General features: G+C 53.7%; 5 protein-coding genes across 5 annotated transcripts; 2 read left to right on the top strand and 3 right to left on the bottom strand.

Annotated features, from left to right (window-relative positions):
• Positions 1 to 1,211: 1,211 nt before the first annotated feature.
• Positions 1,212 to 1,927, bottom strand: CRP63 (60S ribosomal protein L32; the record flags this gene model as incomplete). Its single annotated transcript, XM_049394077.1, has 6 exons — positions 1,212 to 1,320; positions 1,373 to 1,421; positions 1,475 to 1,547; positions 1,653 to 1,735; positions 1,788 to 1,829; positions 1,888 to 1,927. The coding sequence occupies 6 exons, from the start codon at positions 1,925 to 1,927 to the stop codon at positions 1,212 to 1,214; spliced, it is 396 nt and encodes a 131-aa protein (XP_049259906.1).
• Positions 1,928 to 2,537: 610 nt separating this feature from the next.
• On the bottom strand, positions 2,538 to 5,845 carry J4E88_000400 (uncharacterized protein; the record flags this gene model as incomplete). The annotated part of the gene is made up of 5 exons (XM_049394078.1): positions 2,538 to 2,985; positions 3,046 to 3,306; positions 3,468 to 4,496; positions 5,194 to 5,314; positions 5,746 to 5,845. 5 exons carry the CDS (start codon positions 5,843 to 5,845, stop codon positions 2,538 to 2,540), a joined length of 1,959 nt encoding a protein of 652 aa, XP_049259907.1.
• Positions 5,846 to 6,659: 814 nt separating this feature from the next.
• On the bottom strand, positions 6,660 to 8,899 carry J4E88_000401 (uncharacterized protein; the record flags this gene model as incomplete). The annotated part of the gene is made up of 4 exons (XM_049394079.1): positions 6,660 to 6,836; positions 6,888 to 8,295; positions 8,344 to 8,517; positions 8,571 to 8,899. The coding sequence occupies 4 exons, from the start codon at positions 8,897 to 8,899 to the stop codon at positions 6,660 to 6,662; spliced, it is 2,088 nt and encodes a 695-aa protein (XP_049259908.1).
• A 266-nt stretch (positions 8,900 to 9,165) lies between these two features.
• Positions 9,166 to 10,283, top strand: J4E88_000402 (uncharacterized protein; the record flags this gene model as incomplete). Its single annotated transcript, XM_049394080.1, has 2 exons — positions 9,166 to 9,790; positions 9,841 to 10,283. The coding sequence occupies 2 exons, from the start codon at positions 9,166 to 9,168 to the stop codon at positions 10,281 to 10,283; spliced, it is 1,068 nt and encodes a 355-aa protein (XP_049259909.1).
• A 374-nt stretch (positions 10,284 to 10,657) lies between these two features.
• Positions 10,658 to 14,310, top strand: J4E88_000403 (uncharacterized protein; the record flags this gene model as incomplete). The annotated part of the gene is made up of 3 exons (XM_049394081.1): positions 10,658 to 11,087; positions 11,136 to 11,344; positions 11,395 to 14,310. 3 exons carry the CDS (start codon positions 10,658 to 10,660, stop codon positions 14,308 to 14,310), a joined length of 3,555 nt encoding a protein of 1,184 aa, XP_049259910.1.
• Positions 14,311 to 14,830: the final 520 nt, after the last annotated feature.

The following is a 14,830-nucleotide window of genomic DNA, read 5'->3' on the forward strand; positions in this document are numbered from 1 at the left end:
CAAAGCAGAGTAAGCGCCAGCCTGCGCAATTCAACCTTCCTCAGATCGCCTTCCCCGTACTTGCAACATTCGCTCCGATTCTCCAACGTCGTGAAACATTCCATCTCCACACCCATGCCAGACAAGCAAATAGACAGCCAAAACCCTGCCTACGACGCCCTCTGCCACGCGACAAATACCGGCCTTCCTTTGAGCCCACGCGGCGCCTCACTTGCTTCTACGCGGCTGCACCCAGCGTACGTGCGACGGCGCCAAGAAGCAACCATGGCTCTTGCGCTGCCCCTTTGTGACTCGTACGGCTGGTCATACGGCTTTACTATCAGACTCCTTATCAATGTGCGTCGAGTTCACTCATCAATCTGATGGCGGTGAGTAGGTTGAGGAGTGGACATGGCTTGCGGCTGCGCATCTTCCGAGCAGGCGACGCGCTGAGTTGGTGTGCGCATCCGGAAACATGCCCGTCAGCCATGTTGATGCTTAGGCAGCTCAAGCAATTGACCAAAATAACCGGTAGTATTTCATCCAACAGGCATCTGCATAGTGCTAGCATGCAGGTTCGATGTTGCTTGTCGATGACATGAAAGCGAAATCGACATCAAAGTATACTCGTCGTTGGTCGAAGGCTTCTGCGATAAAAGTCTAGCTGAAAATTGCAACCCATTGCAACATCGTGGATGCAGTACCATTAGCTGAAAGGAGAACAGCTCGCAAGAGTGAACAACAACCGGCGCGGCATATTTTACCGCAAGCTCTAGTCGTGATCTCGATAGCAATGACCTGATCTGTGGCATGTGAAGAAGATCAGCCTGATTGATGCGCATTCGATGCTTGGCGCAGAGTACATGCAGCATCCAAGGCACCCTACGGACGATACCGCAACATACACGTTTGTTCTGCGCGGCCGGCAGTTGGGGTTGCGAAATCAAAGCGGCTCTGCAGTTAGTCTAACATCAAAAAGCATCACATCCTACGTCATCGAGGAGATCCTGATTTGGCTCGTTTTTTCATTGCATTCCTACTGCTCCTGTCCCTTGATATCTTTGGTCATTCCGCAGTAACATGTCGCAATGCTTTTTGAAGTGCATGCCTCTCCCCATACCGTATCGAAGGGTACCGTGAGCCGAAGAGGATGAAAAGCCTTCCCATTGAGATCGTAACTAATCAGAGAGACGCCTTGTATGCCCCGCCCCAAAGTGAAAATCCGCACCCATCTACGACTCGGTCTTGACGCGGGCCTTGCCGTTGGTAACCTTGACACCGATCTGCTTCGCCCTGGCGATGATTTCGATGCGCTTTCGTGCTGATACAGCGTGGGCGATCCTGAAGGATTCATTAGTATGTGGGATGGTGGAACGGAAGCTGGCGAACGTACTCTGCGGCGAAGGTCTGGTTGTGCATGAGGAGGAGGTCAACATCGGAGACTGCATCCGTTAGCGGGATCCTGGGGTGGTGTCGAACTCGATAGGTAGCATACCGTTGTTGACGACGAAGGCCTTGTGGCCGCTGGGCATCATGTGGCGGGTCTTCCTGTTGGAGCCGTATCCGATCTGTGAGGCGTTCCGTCAGCCCTGGTCCATCAAGCATTCCGTGTTCGCTCGGTGTCCTCTTGGTGACAAGATCATTCCTCCATCCGGGTAGTTGGTAGTCCGTACCTTGGGCATAGCAGCCTGGCCCTTGAACCGCCTGCGGACGCGGTTGTCGATACCCTTAGGCTTGCGCCATGAGGGGTCGACGCCTGTCCAGTGTCAGATGCCAATTCCTTCACTCCCAGCTCCGGTGTCTCTTACACATAAAGCGGTCCGACTGGTGGCGGTTGAAGCGCTTGCGGTCTGTAAACGAATACGTCAGTCGCGAGTTTTCGAGGTCATGGAGGCAGATTCGGCGTACGCTTCTTGACGATCGGGACATGCTTCTTAGCGGCGACCATCTGCGATATCGTCAGTACAGTAACAGCAGTCCGCCTCGGTATACGCACTTTGACTGCTGTGTGGTTAGTTGTCGATGTGGTGTCGTCAAAAGTTGGCGTTGATGGATTTTGCGAAGGCGCCGCAGCTCAGTGGACACGCTAGTGGCACCTCGCTTACGCTGGCCCTAGCCACACCAAGAGCGCAGCGACCACCACCAACCTTCCTCGCCGAACAACAACGGACAAACAATGGTCATGTAATCCGTGGCAGCAATGCAAATATCTTTGGACCCGACTGCACGACCTGCGCGCATCTTATACTTATCGGCATCTTGTTTCTTCGCCTGCTCTGCGCTGCTGTCGACGGTCACTTGTTCCAGTGTGTAATCACCCAGCACAAACGAAACAAAATAGATGGCGCACGGTAATGTATCATGCTGAGCTAGACTATTTCTAGAAGATGCTCAAAGTGCTGTAAACCTGGCCATGGTATGGAATGCTCCCGTGAATCTCGTAATATGCATCAAGTAAACCCGCCTTCTGATGAGCAAAACGCCGGCAGCTGCTATAGCAGCAAAGCATATCCTCTACCATAACTCCCCGCTAGTTTCATAGACCGTCTTGACCCAGATCAATAGTAGTCTTCGTCCATCGGCTGCTCCCCGGTGTCACCCCGCTTCTCCTTCTTGACGAACTCGACAAAGTCGTCGATGACAGATGGCCATGAAGACTCCTCGTTCCAGAAGCCCATAGTCTCATCTTCCAGCGAGAGTTGCGCGAACTTGAGTGTCTCGTTCCACATGTCCTTGTTGACGCTCTTCTTCCACGAGGTATTGAGGAACTCAGTCCACCAAGTAAGCCATGGAGTGTTGGGACTTGACCACTGAACAGCAGACAAGGGCGAACTGAAGAGCAACTCCCAGTACACGGTGGCCATCTCGAGTGGAACAGCCCTCTGGTCCGCAGTCTTGGCGATGGTGAATGTGTACTTGTACACCCGGGTGAAGACGTCTTTGTTGCCCGAGAGCTCGCTCTTGAGAATCTTGAGATACGACTTCTGCCTGTCGATGGTATCGCAGCTACATTTGGGTTAGTTTCTAAACGACCTCGAAGACAATCTGGAAAATGTTGGCACTTACTGGCGCTCCATCCAACCCTTGACGAAGCCATCGCGGCTCATCTCGCCCATGGTAGGAGCCTGGACGATTTCAAGAGCCGCCAACGCATCTAGACCCTCGGCATCGACGCCAGTATCGTCGAAATACCGCATCGTGCCCTCTACTCCGACGATGTCTTTGTCTGGTGCTCCAGCCTCTTGGTACCGATCGAACAGCTTGTTGAGATTGGTCTTCATCGCAGATGAGCCTTGGGAACCGCCGCTGTTGCTGGTGCTGTAGTAACTGCGTGACTTGTCAGCCTTTGTCAATGTATTTAATGAGTTGCCAGTTGGCAGTTGTATACGAAAAGCTCGTCGTTAGTGACTTGTAATCCAGGCACATCGTAAAGATACACGCGATACTGATAATTCTTCAGTGATATGGGAGGATTGAGATGCACGAACAGTTTCGCAGTAACGAACAGATGCACTGTGTCGATGGGCGACGACGTGGCATCGCTCAGCACGGGCAGTTCCTCAGCGCCTGTCACCAAATTCATTCTTTCGATAATGATGTTGCAGAATTCGGCCCTGCCATCAGGTCCCAAACGATGGAAGAATGCCAGACGCCCAAGTTTCAATTGGTTGGAAAAGTTATCCGAGACCTTTGTGTGATGGCCCAAGGGGAGAAGGCCGAAGAGCTTGGCGAATAGAATCCGAGTTGGAGGTGATAGTCGTTGGAGAAACATGTTGTAGTGTACGCCCACGGTTATGGGCAAATAGGCCTGTTCGATTCTCGGCCACATTTGGGGTATCCCCAGGGACTTGTACCGACGAGTCTCTTGTTGGCAGGACTGCACATATGAAGCATGGTCCATGGGACCCACGCATTTGAAAAGATGGATCTCGAAAGCCCTGAACGCAGCTCGTCCCGCAGTGTCTGAAACTTGGGGACTGCGTCTTCCTGAGATGTCACGCTCGCTGTAGTCGTTGCTGTGGCTCTCAGAGTCAACGTCGATGCCAGAACCACCGCGCAACGACACAGTCGGTTCTGATCCTAGGTGATGATCAGAGACGGAAGTGCGGAGTGGAGGCACAGTAGTGGTGTGCAAGAGCTCCAGTAAGTCCTCAAGTGTAGTCTGCGGCAAGGATGTAGTTGGAAGGGGGGCCGTGATACTGCGCGGATGTTGTAGAATGACCGAGTCTGTTCCCAGACTGCTGTATCGAACATGACGGGCTAGTGCGAATTGACTTTCGGGTGCGTTGGTAACGTTGGTAAGACTGAGACTGCTGTGTAGCACGCGGCTTAGATGTTCCGCTTGAACTCGATGTTGCTCCGTTTGTAAACAGTCCAGACCCTCCACCAGGTGTGGTACGGAACGCGGTTGGAAAGCTCCCTTGACTGTGTAGGTCTCGATACTGGACGCGGTGGAATCGGAGGAAGTAGCGGTGTTGCCAGAAGAGAGGCGTTCGTCGTCGACGGTGTTGATTGTGCTGACTGCGTGTACTTGAGCGGGTTGGATATCCCTCAGATGAGAAGTTCGACTTGAAAGGCTCATAGATCGAGAGCTAGAGCATGAGCTGATGGAACTGATGCGCTCTCGTCTATTACGCCCGGCTAGCTGCCTGGCCCTATCCTGTGAGGACCCGAACATGACGAGCTATGGAGATAGCGCACGACTGAGCTGACCTGGCGAGTGGATGTGGCGTGTGTTTGGACGACTGCACCGAGGAGGCTTGTCAAGGGCTTTGTTGTGGGTGAGGAAATGCCGCAGGAGAAAGCGTGCTATTGTGCCAGCGTTTCGGAGGAGACGAAGTAAGACCGTTTTGGACTGCAGGAGCAGGAGCTTTACAATGGCGTTGTGTTCTTGGAAGTCACAGCTGCATGTGCCCGCAGACCGCAGCTGCTTTGAACTCGATCTGTCACCATGACTTGCAGCTTCTTGCGCGACCCGAGCCCTCCTGCTTCTTTGTCTGTGACATGGTACTACCACAGTCCCAAGAGATATTGCGTTGCCCCTTCCCAGATGTGTATCCGCTTCGTCCTGTGTCTAGGTGCTGGTCGGTTGGTTGGTGGGTCGGTCGGTCGGTCGGTCGATTCGTCTGGATGGCGCGATGCGCCCATAGATATAACAAGCATGCAACAAATGTGTACTGTATATATGAAAAACAAAGGAAAAGCTGTACTTACGCGTTCACGGCGTTCTGTGCATCCCAGCCATGGCTTTTGAGTGCCCTGACCGCGGTGGACTTGTCAAGTTGAGTGAAGCTGATGAACTGCTGGATTGCAGCTTTCTGCTGAGCAGTGTATACTGTAGGCATATTGTATTAGCGCCTTGTATCGAACTCCAGCTATTGATTGCGAGCTCGATGTGAGAAAGCGGCGGGGTGGAGGGGTGGAGGGCGCAAGCCGGTGCGCAGAATTTGGTAATAGAGAATGGGTGCAGTGTTGAGAGACAAAGAATCGCGCAAAGTGAATTCACAGATTGGGTGCGCGTCTTGGTTGCCGAACCGTGGTGGACAATAGACAGAGTTGGCGATACTTGGGCGAGCTGTGACGCACCGACGAGGCAGCAATTGTAGGGCCGACCCCGCCGAGTCGACTCAACCCTTGCTCGTGCACCCAAGCCCCGGAATTAAGGCCGCGGCGACAAGCTAGCCTTGCATCTTTCGAGCTTGACATGCATCGCCGCCAAACCAATGCCGGATAATCATGAATGAAAGGAGGAAACCGTCCACTTACCTTCGGGGGCTGCCTTTGCTCCTTTCTTGGGAGCCTTGGTCTTCTTTTCTGGACGGTCCATAGCGGCGGCGTTGTCTGTGTTTTTGCGCTTGGGTGGCATGGAGGATGCGGAGTCGTCTTCTTGAGTACCGTCGAGGGAGTCGCGTGGACGTTGAGGCGAGACAGCGTGGTGTGGAGGACTGTGACTTGGGATGCTGGGGACAGGCGAACTTTGCTCTGGTCGACGAGGAAGCTCGTGCGTCTCCTTAATACCTGTGCGCTTGCTGCTACAGCAAAGAAACCGACGGAGCAGGTCGCAAAAGACCATCACCAGTCCGCTTGCTCTCACTGGTAAATATTGCTGACGTGCGCGGGTAGCTAGTGCCTTCCTAATACAGGCGCGGGCAAAATGCTCGCAGTGAATGTGCAATGCAGAAAATCTATGGTGACCTTTGGTTAAGGTGCGGGTCCAACCAAGTTCAGGAGTGCATGCGCGGAGGAGGCGCGACGAAGTGACATGGAGTAACATCGGTTTGTCGACCTACTAGTCGCGTCGCAAAAGTGACGCGGCATCAGGTGTCCTCCGTCTGCCTAGGGCAAACATGCACTTCTCCACGGTAACTTTGCACCTACCATCCCAACTTCCGCGATCAGATCAAGTACAAGTGCGACCTGTCCAAGGAAAATGCTAATCACGCACTAGAGGACAATAGAAGACAGTATGGTAGAAGCCGACATGACCTTGGGACTTGTTCCTGTTAAGTTTCATACTAAAGTAGACTGACTGCAGCGCACCAGCTTAGTCTCTTCTTTAATTATGTCCTAGTATACAGCCAGTGTACGTGACTGCCTCCTACATGATCATCACGAACACCACACGCTGAGCTGATCTTTGATGCTCAATTCCAGGGTATAACTATGACAGCATCCAACGCCTATATCTTCACAATGTCAACGCGCGTCCGTTCCCAAAGCTTGTGCGCGACTGCAACCCCTTTCTCCCTTTCTGCGTCACTGACGACAGCTGGTTGTATTATGACGCGGGCATACGTCCCTGCCGCGCGCCGTTTAGCTAAAGTGCCAGGGTTGACGACCAGTACAGACTCCACGACCTGGTCAGGGTTAGCATATCGCTCTCTAGTGGGCGAGCCATCTTAGCATACCTTGACTGTGCCTTGAAGCACGCTGGGAGTTATGAGTATGTCAGGCCGTACATTCAGCATTTCGCCCAATTTGAGATAGCTCGTATCGAGCATGGTGCCCAAAGGAAGAAAAGGGCTGGGTAACTGTTCCTCTTCCAGCTCTTCACCCTCTTTCCGCTCACTGTTCCCTGCCTCATTCTTCATGACCTTCTCCTCGATTGGCGCGGGCATGAATTGCTGCTTTTCTCTTCCAGTTGGCGGGAAAATTGGCAGGAAACTCCGCTGCTCGAGGACGTTTCGAGCGCAGCGTTCATAGATATTCGTACTTCGTGCCTTGCCGCCTGCCAGCTCTTCCCTACGTAGCATATCCAAGATATCGATCGACGACATGCCCACGGTCATTTCATTCATGCTGACAGTCATTGGGTTGGTCACGCATTGGACCATCTTTCCTGCAGCGCCCAGGCTAAGCTCTTTTTTGATGAACTTATCCTGCGGAAACGCAGCATGGTGGTGATGCGCGTCTCGTAAGCTGGGGACCAGAAGAACATTACATGTTGGTACGCGTTTGTTGAAGCTTTGGATGGCGCTCGAGACATGGTGTCTGAACAGATCAGTCATGGTACCCTGATCTGGGCTTACATTTGGCGGAGCATCGAAGTCTCCTGACCGAATTTGAGGATGTTCTGCATCGAGGAATGGGCCCACTAGAATGATAGAGTCCGCGTATGCTTCAGCAGCATTTTCAAGGAAGGTGTGTAATGGGGCAAAGTCGAGATTCTGATCGGTCGTGTAAGGTCCGGACGCAATCATGATGGTGAGAGGTCGGACATTCTCCGGATCAGAATCGGGCGTGTCGAGATATCTCGCGTTGATGGCATCCAATTCTTCGGGTCTTGTAGCAGGCGGATTCAGCAGAGGAAGTGACAGGACTTCCGACACTACGAACGAGTCACCCGAAGCGTTGGTACCACGCAGAGCAACAATCTGGCCGGGAAAGAAATCATACGACGATAGCCCTTCTATGTTCAGCGGTACACGTCGGCCTGAGCCATGTCTTCGCGAGCCTTCAAGGACAAGTGATGCCGTGTTGAGTTTGCCTTCGCTTGTGTCGCTTGCAATTCTTCCGACTGCGATGATCTCACTCGGTGACGGGTAATTGGGGTTGCCGAAGGCGCTTTCGTCCAGACCCGTTGTGTCCCTGAGTAGGTCACGGAACTCGTCAATCCGATCATCCAAGACTTCAGACGCTTCAGAGAGCTTCATGGCCATGGTGCGGTACGAGAACTTGGACATGTCCGTATTCGCCTTGAGTTTAATGCGAGGTTCTTTCGGTTCTTCTGATGGCGGCTCCGGGATGGCAATTTCGCTTTGCATGAATTGTTCGGTGATGTCGTTTGCGTTCGTTCGGGAAGCGAAGTCAAAGATACTGAGTGGACGTTAGAGCATGTCTGCGGTGTGCACCCAGTATACATACGGACCACCTGGGGCTTCAGCCTTCGGTGTCATGAATCCTCCGGGCGAACTCATCTCGTGAGCCTTGGTGGCCTTGCCTCCCGGTGTCTGGAAGTTGGCTTTGCGCTTTACTGTACTGCCATTGGCGCCGTTCGTTGTGCTTTGACGTGGGGTACCCGGCACGAGTCCTTCTAGTCTGCGTCCAGTCAATGACAATGTTCTAGATGTCTTTCCACTGTTTAAACATACATGTCATACATGTCCCCACCCTTTGCTCGTGGTGTTGGCTGGCCCCGCTTGACTTCGTTTCTCTGCTGGGCCTTCCCTCTGCTCTCGCGCTCCAATGCATCTTGTATCGTCTTTTTGAAGTCTCGTGCCGTCTTGACGTCCATCTTGCTCTCTTCTCCGCCCATCTTCATGTTGTAGGCCTGCCATTTGAAATCCAGCTCCTCGGGCGAGATAGAATACAGCCGTGACATGGACTGCAGTTCAGCGAGGACATCGGCGGGGAATTGGTCATCCTTGGTGTCGCAGTAGCGCTCGAAGCGCTCGGTGAGTTCGGTCGTAAGGTCGTCCATGTTGTGTGTGACTGTGAGTATTCTGGGTGATGGCCGGGAGAGCACTTTGCGCGTGCGAACTCCGAAGACGCGTCGCGCGTGTCGGTGGGGCTAGCATGGAGGCGGCCTAGGGCGATCGACGTGCATGCAGGGACCGCCATGCTTTCCCAAAAAGTTGCCCAAGGCTGACACCAACGCCAACACGGCAACAAGGACTTCACCTAAGATACTTGAACAAGAACGGTAGACGAGACCAACTTGGGCAGATCATCTACACACTGAACATAATGTCTGCAATTGGCCCCTTTGCGGAGCCTGCACCCGGCTGCAAGCCCGCCGCTGCCCCTGCCTTGACCGCCGAGCAGCAAACCAAATACGAAGAGCTTCTCGCCGATGTCCGCACATGGGAAACACTGCCCACCACCTCTGCAAAGACTGCCGAAACCTCACCAATCAGCGACGATGAGCGCATGTGGCTCACTCGCGAATGCCTCCTCCGATACCTGCGTGCCACCAAGTGGAACCTTCCCCAAGCGATACAGCGCCTGCGCTCGACGCTGGTATGGCGTCGTGAGTACGGCACCGACCGCTTCACTGCCGAGTACATCTCAGAGGAGAACGAAACCGGCAAGCAGGTCTTGCTTGGTTTCGACAACGAGGGAAGGCCGTGTCTGTACCTGCTGCCGCAGAACCAGAACACCAAGGAGACACCCAAGCGGGTAGAGCACTTGGTCTACATGCTGGAGCGCACCATAGACTTGCACCCGCCTGGCCAGGAAAGTCTGGCACTGTTGATCGACTTCAGGAACACGGGAGCTGGTGGTACCCCTAGCATGGGCATCGCCAAACAGGTCCTTGACATCTTGCAGAACCACTACCCCGAGCGACTTGGTAGGGCATTGCTCACACACCGTAAGGACCACTCCAATGCCCCACGCATGCACTACTGACATCACGAATAGTCCCATGGTATGTCAATGCCTTCCTCAAGCTCATCAACCCCTTTATCGACCCCGTCACCAAGTCTAAGATCAAGTCGAACGAGCCCCTACCCAACCACGTGCCCACATCACAGCTCATGAAAGTCTCTGGCGGTGAAGTCGACTTCAAGTACGACCATTCCGTCTACTGGCCTGCGCTTGAGAAGATCTCCACGGAGCGGAGACAACAGAGGAAAGAGCGATGGGAGAAGGCTGGCAAGATCATAGGAGAGAGCGAGATCTACCTGTGGGGAGGAGACGAGCCTAGTCTTGGAAGTGCGACGGCAGAGAAGACTGCGGGCGAGGCTGCAGTGCCCGCAGCAGCCGAGAATACCGCTACCGTGTCCAACGGGGGGACAGAGCTTGTTGAGGGTGTTGAGAAGCTGGACATCAAAGAAGGCGAGCCGGTCAAGGCTGTTGCCTGAACGGTTGTTAATAATTGTAGACTGACATTTTCCTTATGAGCACTGTATATAATAGACCAATCGACCTCGTCCGACAAGGCAACAGATGGTTGCCCGTACCGAGAGCGTTGCCCTGCCAAGTGAAGCACATGCATCTGGGAATCTCACATTTGACTGACAAAGGGGCGGCAACAAGTGCAACCAGATGTGACGGAGCGTTAAGGCGACACGTCGATGGCGTAGTGTCAGACGCACGTGCGCGCAACCTTGCACTAAAAGTGCTCGGACATACAACGCGTCTCCCATCACCGTCCCCGCCTCAACTGTACCGATCGCGCCGCGCACTTCCACCTCCACCTCGACAATCATCAACGAGCCAATCGCGCGCAAAAAACATGAGCGCGACCGAATCACCCTCGGGGACTGATCAAGTCGCATCGTCGGGCGCGCGACGCAAATCCGGACGCGTATCCAAGCGACCAGCCAGATTCGCGCCCGGCGCAAGTCCAACCGGCAGCACGAAGCGCAAGCGCGGCGATGACAACGACAGCGGAGTCGACGCGACAGAGCCGCCGTCTGACGATGAGTCTGAGGAAAGCAGCGAAGACGAGCCCGATGAGGAAGAACTGAAAGAGCGCAGGCGCAGGAACAAGGCCAAGGCTTCTGCGCGCAAACCCGCATCCAAGAAGGCAAAGACGAACGGCGAGAGTGTCAGTCTTGCGATTCGGCCCGCCAGCAATGCGACCAAGAAACCGGCTACCAAGCGGCCGCGAAAGGCGCCTGTGCGCAAGAGCGCGCTGCCCGATGAGACTGAAGGCTTATACGGTACGTGTGCGGGTACGTCGGGAACACACACAAGCTAACATGCGGCAGCCGATGTGTTTGCCAGCGGAGACCGGCTCGAGGATGTCGCTGCACGATGGGTCGCCCGCTTCAACGAGCATGAAGCAAAAGCTGTGGCTGAGATTGTCAACCTGGTGCTGCAAGCTTCAGGCTGCGATCTGCGGATAAATGAAGACGACATAGCAGATCCAGACAATGCGCCAAACCGCGTAGCCGAGATTCAAGAAGAATTCCAGCAGGTAGGCTGCGGTACTTCGCCCACGACTCTCCACTTGTTAACACATCGCAGTACGAAGTCACAGAGTACCCGCTGATCGCCAAGGCCAAAGACGGCGGAGGCAATGCTTTCAGGAACGCGCTACAGGGCTTTTTCATCACTCTCATACAAACCGCTGCGCAGTCAGGCCTTCTGTATGAGAGCGCAGAGCTTATCGAGAACATCTCGGTGTGGCTAGGTGCCATGTCCTCGACCGGCAACCGTCCCTTCCGTCACACAAGCACGGTTGCTTCGTTGGCCATCACGACTGCACTAGCTCAAGTTGCCGCCGACCTCGTCGAGAACACAGCAAAGCGCGTTCGTCAAAGCGAAGCGGAAGCCAAGAAGTCTAGAGTCAACAAAGCACGTGTGTCTGCGGCGGACCACGAGATAGAAGAGTACAACCAGAAGCTAGAGTTCGTGGGAGGGCAGCTAGATGATTGGTTCGCCGCAGTCTATGTCCATCGTTATCGCGACGTGGATCCTAAGATTAGAGTCGACAGCGTGGTAGCGCTGGCAGACTGGATCATCGCATACCCCGACAAGTTCTTCGATGGCACGAAACTTCGCTACTTGGGCTGGGTTCTCTCAGATCCAAATCCATCGACACGCATAGAGGTTCTCCACCAGCTCGCGCGGCTCTTCAAAGATGAGAGTAAATTGGCTGGACTGAAGACCTTCACGGAACGCTTTCGACCACGTATCGTCGAGATGGCCACGCACGACGCCGAGGTCAATGTGCGTGCTGCAGCCGTGGACTTGCTCGACATTCTTCGCGAGGCAGGCTTCCTGGAGCCTGATGACATCGATTCCGTCGGTAAACTCATCTTCGATTCCGATGCAAAGGTCCGCAAGGCTGTGGTAGGCTTCTTCGCTGAGAACGTCAACGCCGCATATGAGGCCACCGTAGAAGACATGGGAGGCGAAGAAGCTCTCAATGAAGCCTTGGCGCCAGCCGACGAAGAGGAGGAAGAATACCACAACCCCCGACTGGAATGGCTGAAATTGAAATGCCTCGTCGATCAGCTGCTCTCATACGACGAAGACGAGGTTGAGCTCCCTTCACAGATCCAACGCATGTCTCCTGGCACAGAATTGGAGCTGATTGCCAACGGAATTGAGACCCGCTGCTCGCTCGCGGCTCAAGCGCTGTACGACGTCGTTCCTGAAATCCGATCATGGGAGGTTGTAGCTGGCTATCTCCTCTACGACCATTCTCAGACTGCGCAAGACGAGAGCGAAGATCCCGAAATCATGCTTCGCCAAACATGTCGGCTCGAAGAGAAGCATGAGACTGTTCTCCTGGACATTTTGAGTGCTGCGGTCCGTATTCGGCTACAGCGCTTCGCAGACATGCAGAAGGATAAGAAGAAAACCAAGACGCAACGCGAGAGCGATAAAGAAGAGCAGTCAGACATGGCTCGACGACTCTCCTTGCTCATTCCTCAGCTTCTGAAGAAGTTTGGTGCTATACCCGAAACTGCAGCATTGTGTCTTCAGTTGGAGCGTGAGCTGAACCTCGACGTATTTGAGGAATTACGACAGAATGCAGCTCTCATAACACTGCTTGACGACATCAACAAACAGTTCCTCACTCATCACAACGAGCGCGTCCTTGGAGAAGCTATCAAGTCTATACTTCATGCCCAAGAGAGCGAAGAGTTACGAGAAACCGTGGATCTCAAGGTGCAAGCGCTTTGGGATGACCTGATTAACACGTTCGACGCGCTTCGACGAGACAAGGATTTGTCCGCGCGAGGTAATCTTGATGAGAATGTTCTTCGTGGGCTATCCAATGTTGTACTGAAGATGTCGCAACTAGCAGTTGTCTCGAACGCTACTCTGCTTGAACAGATTGTTACTCCTGCAAAGTCGAAAGGCAAGGGGAAGAAGGCCGCCCTGAATACGCCACCTGTCGACTCAGCACTGCAGATAATCGAGCGGGGAGTACTGGTCGAAGAGGCAGACGGAGAAGTTGAGGAGGCAGACGACACTCTTGTCAGTCATGCAATCTACTTAATGTTCGGATACTTCATGTGGAAGTGCAAGGCTTGCACTATTCATGTCGAAGAAGGTACCAGCATGCCTGAAGACGAACTCATGGCCTTGGTCGAGCGAAGAGATAATTGCGTCACATCACTGATGAAAATTATGGAGGGTCGAAAAGGCACATCCGAAGTACGACTAAACGCGACAAACCTTTTCCTAGACATACACACCATGTTTTGCAACCTTAGGGTCAAGAAGGAAAGGATGCTGAAGACGCCCAAGAAGACTCAGGGTCGTGGTTCAAATGCAGCCAACGACGACTGGGAAGCTCTCTGTCGCGACATCGATGGTAACACTACGAAACTTATTCTCCAGATCCTTACGGCCTGGGAGAACTATCTGGCTAAGCTCACCCACAAGCGCTTAGAAGAGCCAGACATCGAGGACGAGCCTATCGATCCGGACGACGAGCCTGAGAGTGACGAAGAAGACGCTGCGGACGAGCATGGTGTATCCGAAAAGAAAGTGCGCGCTCTTCTGGTAGACGATCAGTTCTGCCGGTTCGGCGCGCGCATTGTACATGCAATACATGCCGGGGCCCTCGACAGCGATGGTTCAGGCGCAGTGCGCAAGCGTCTCGAGCGTAACAGATTGAAGCTCACACCAAACTTTAGAGAGGTTGTGAATCATCTCGATGCCTCCAAACAGCGCAAAGTCACCAAGAAGATATCAAAGACGGCGAAGCCGAATGCCACATCGGCTAAGAGCGCAGAAGTAGTTGAGCTAGATAGCGACGAGGAAGAAGAGCAGGAGCACGAACAGGAGATCCCTGGTGACGGGATTGAGGATGAAGAGATGGCTGATGGCGATGCCGAGCAGACTAACGGTGTGGAGCCAATTGCGAATGGCGAGGAGGATGCCGAACTTAATGGTGACGACGAGAGCATTCTCGGCGATTGAGTATGAATGTGGGTCTACGATTGTTTACTTCGTCTCTTCAAGTTCGTTCTCTACGCACATTTACGGCAAAGCACGTTCAGATGCACGTCCTCTGATGTTTCTTACCGATTTGTTGCTGTATATCACGGCTGCAGCATGGCGCTCCGGCGTTACCATGATACCTAGGTAGGCCGTCCAGCCAATGCTACAATGGTTATGGCGCTTCCTCTGTACGTAGTTCCAAGGGACGATTTCATTTCGCTGTGACACGATGAAATAGTTTAGAACAATGATCTCCATCTTGCAAATATGTGATGGCACGATAGCTATTGACTGCCTGGCTAGCTAGCTGAGTCTTGACGAGCGCCGCTTCATGCTCCAGTGGCCACTGCGAACTCGCAAGTCCTAGGGATGCATGTCAGTGCTTCCAGCCCCAGGCCACGTGAATGGCGCGCATAACCTTAGCTTCCATGGTTAAGCGACGCCGGGAGTCTGGAACATCACCACCTCCCGTCCACGATCACCTCTGGTCCGGTGAGTC

Source organism: Alternaria novae-zelandiae (genome assembly GCF_023758075.1).
Source record: "Alternaria novae-zelandiae strain BMP 2774 chromosome Unknown scaffold_1, whole genome shotgun sequence".
Lineage (NCBI taxonomy): Eukaryota > Fungi > Ascomycota > Dothideomycetes > Pleosporales > Pleosporaceae > Alternaria > Alternaria novae-zelandiae.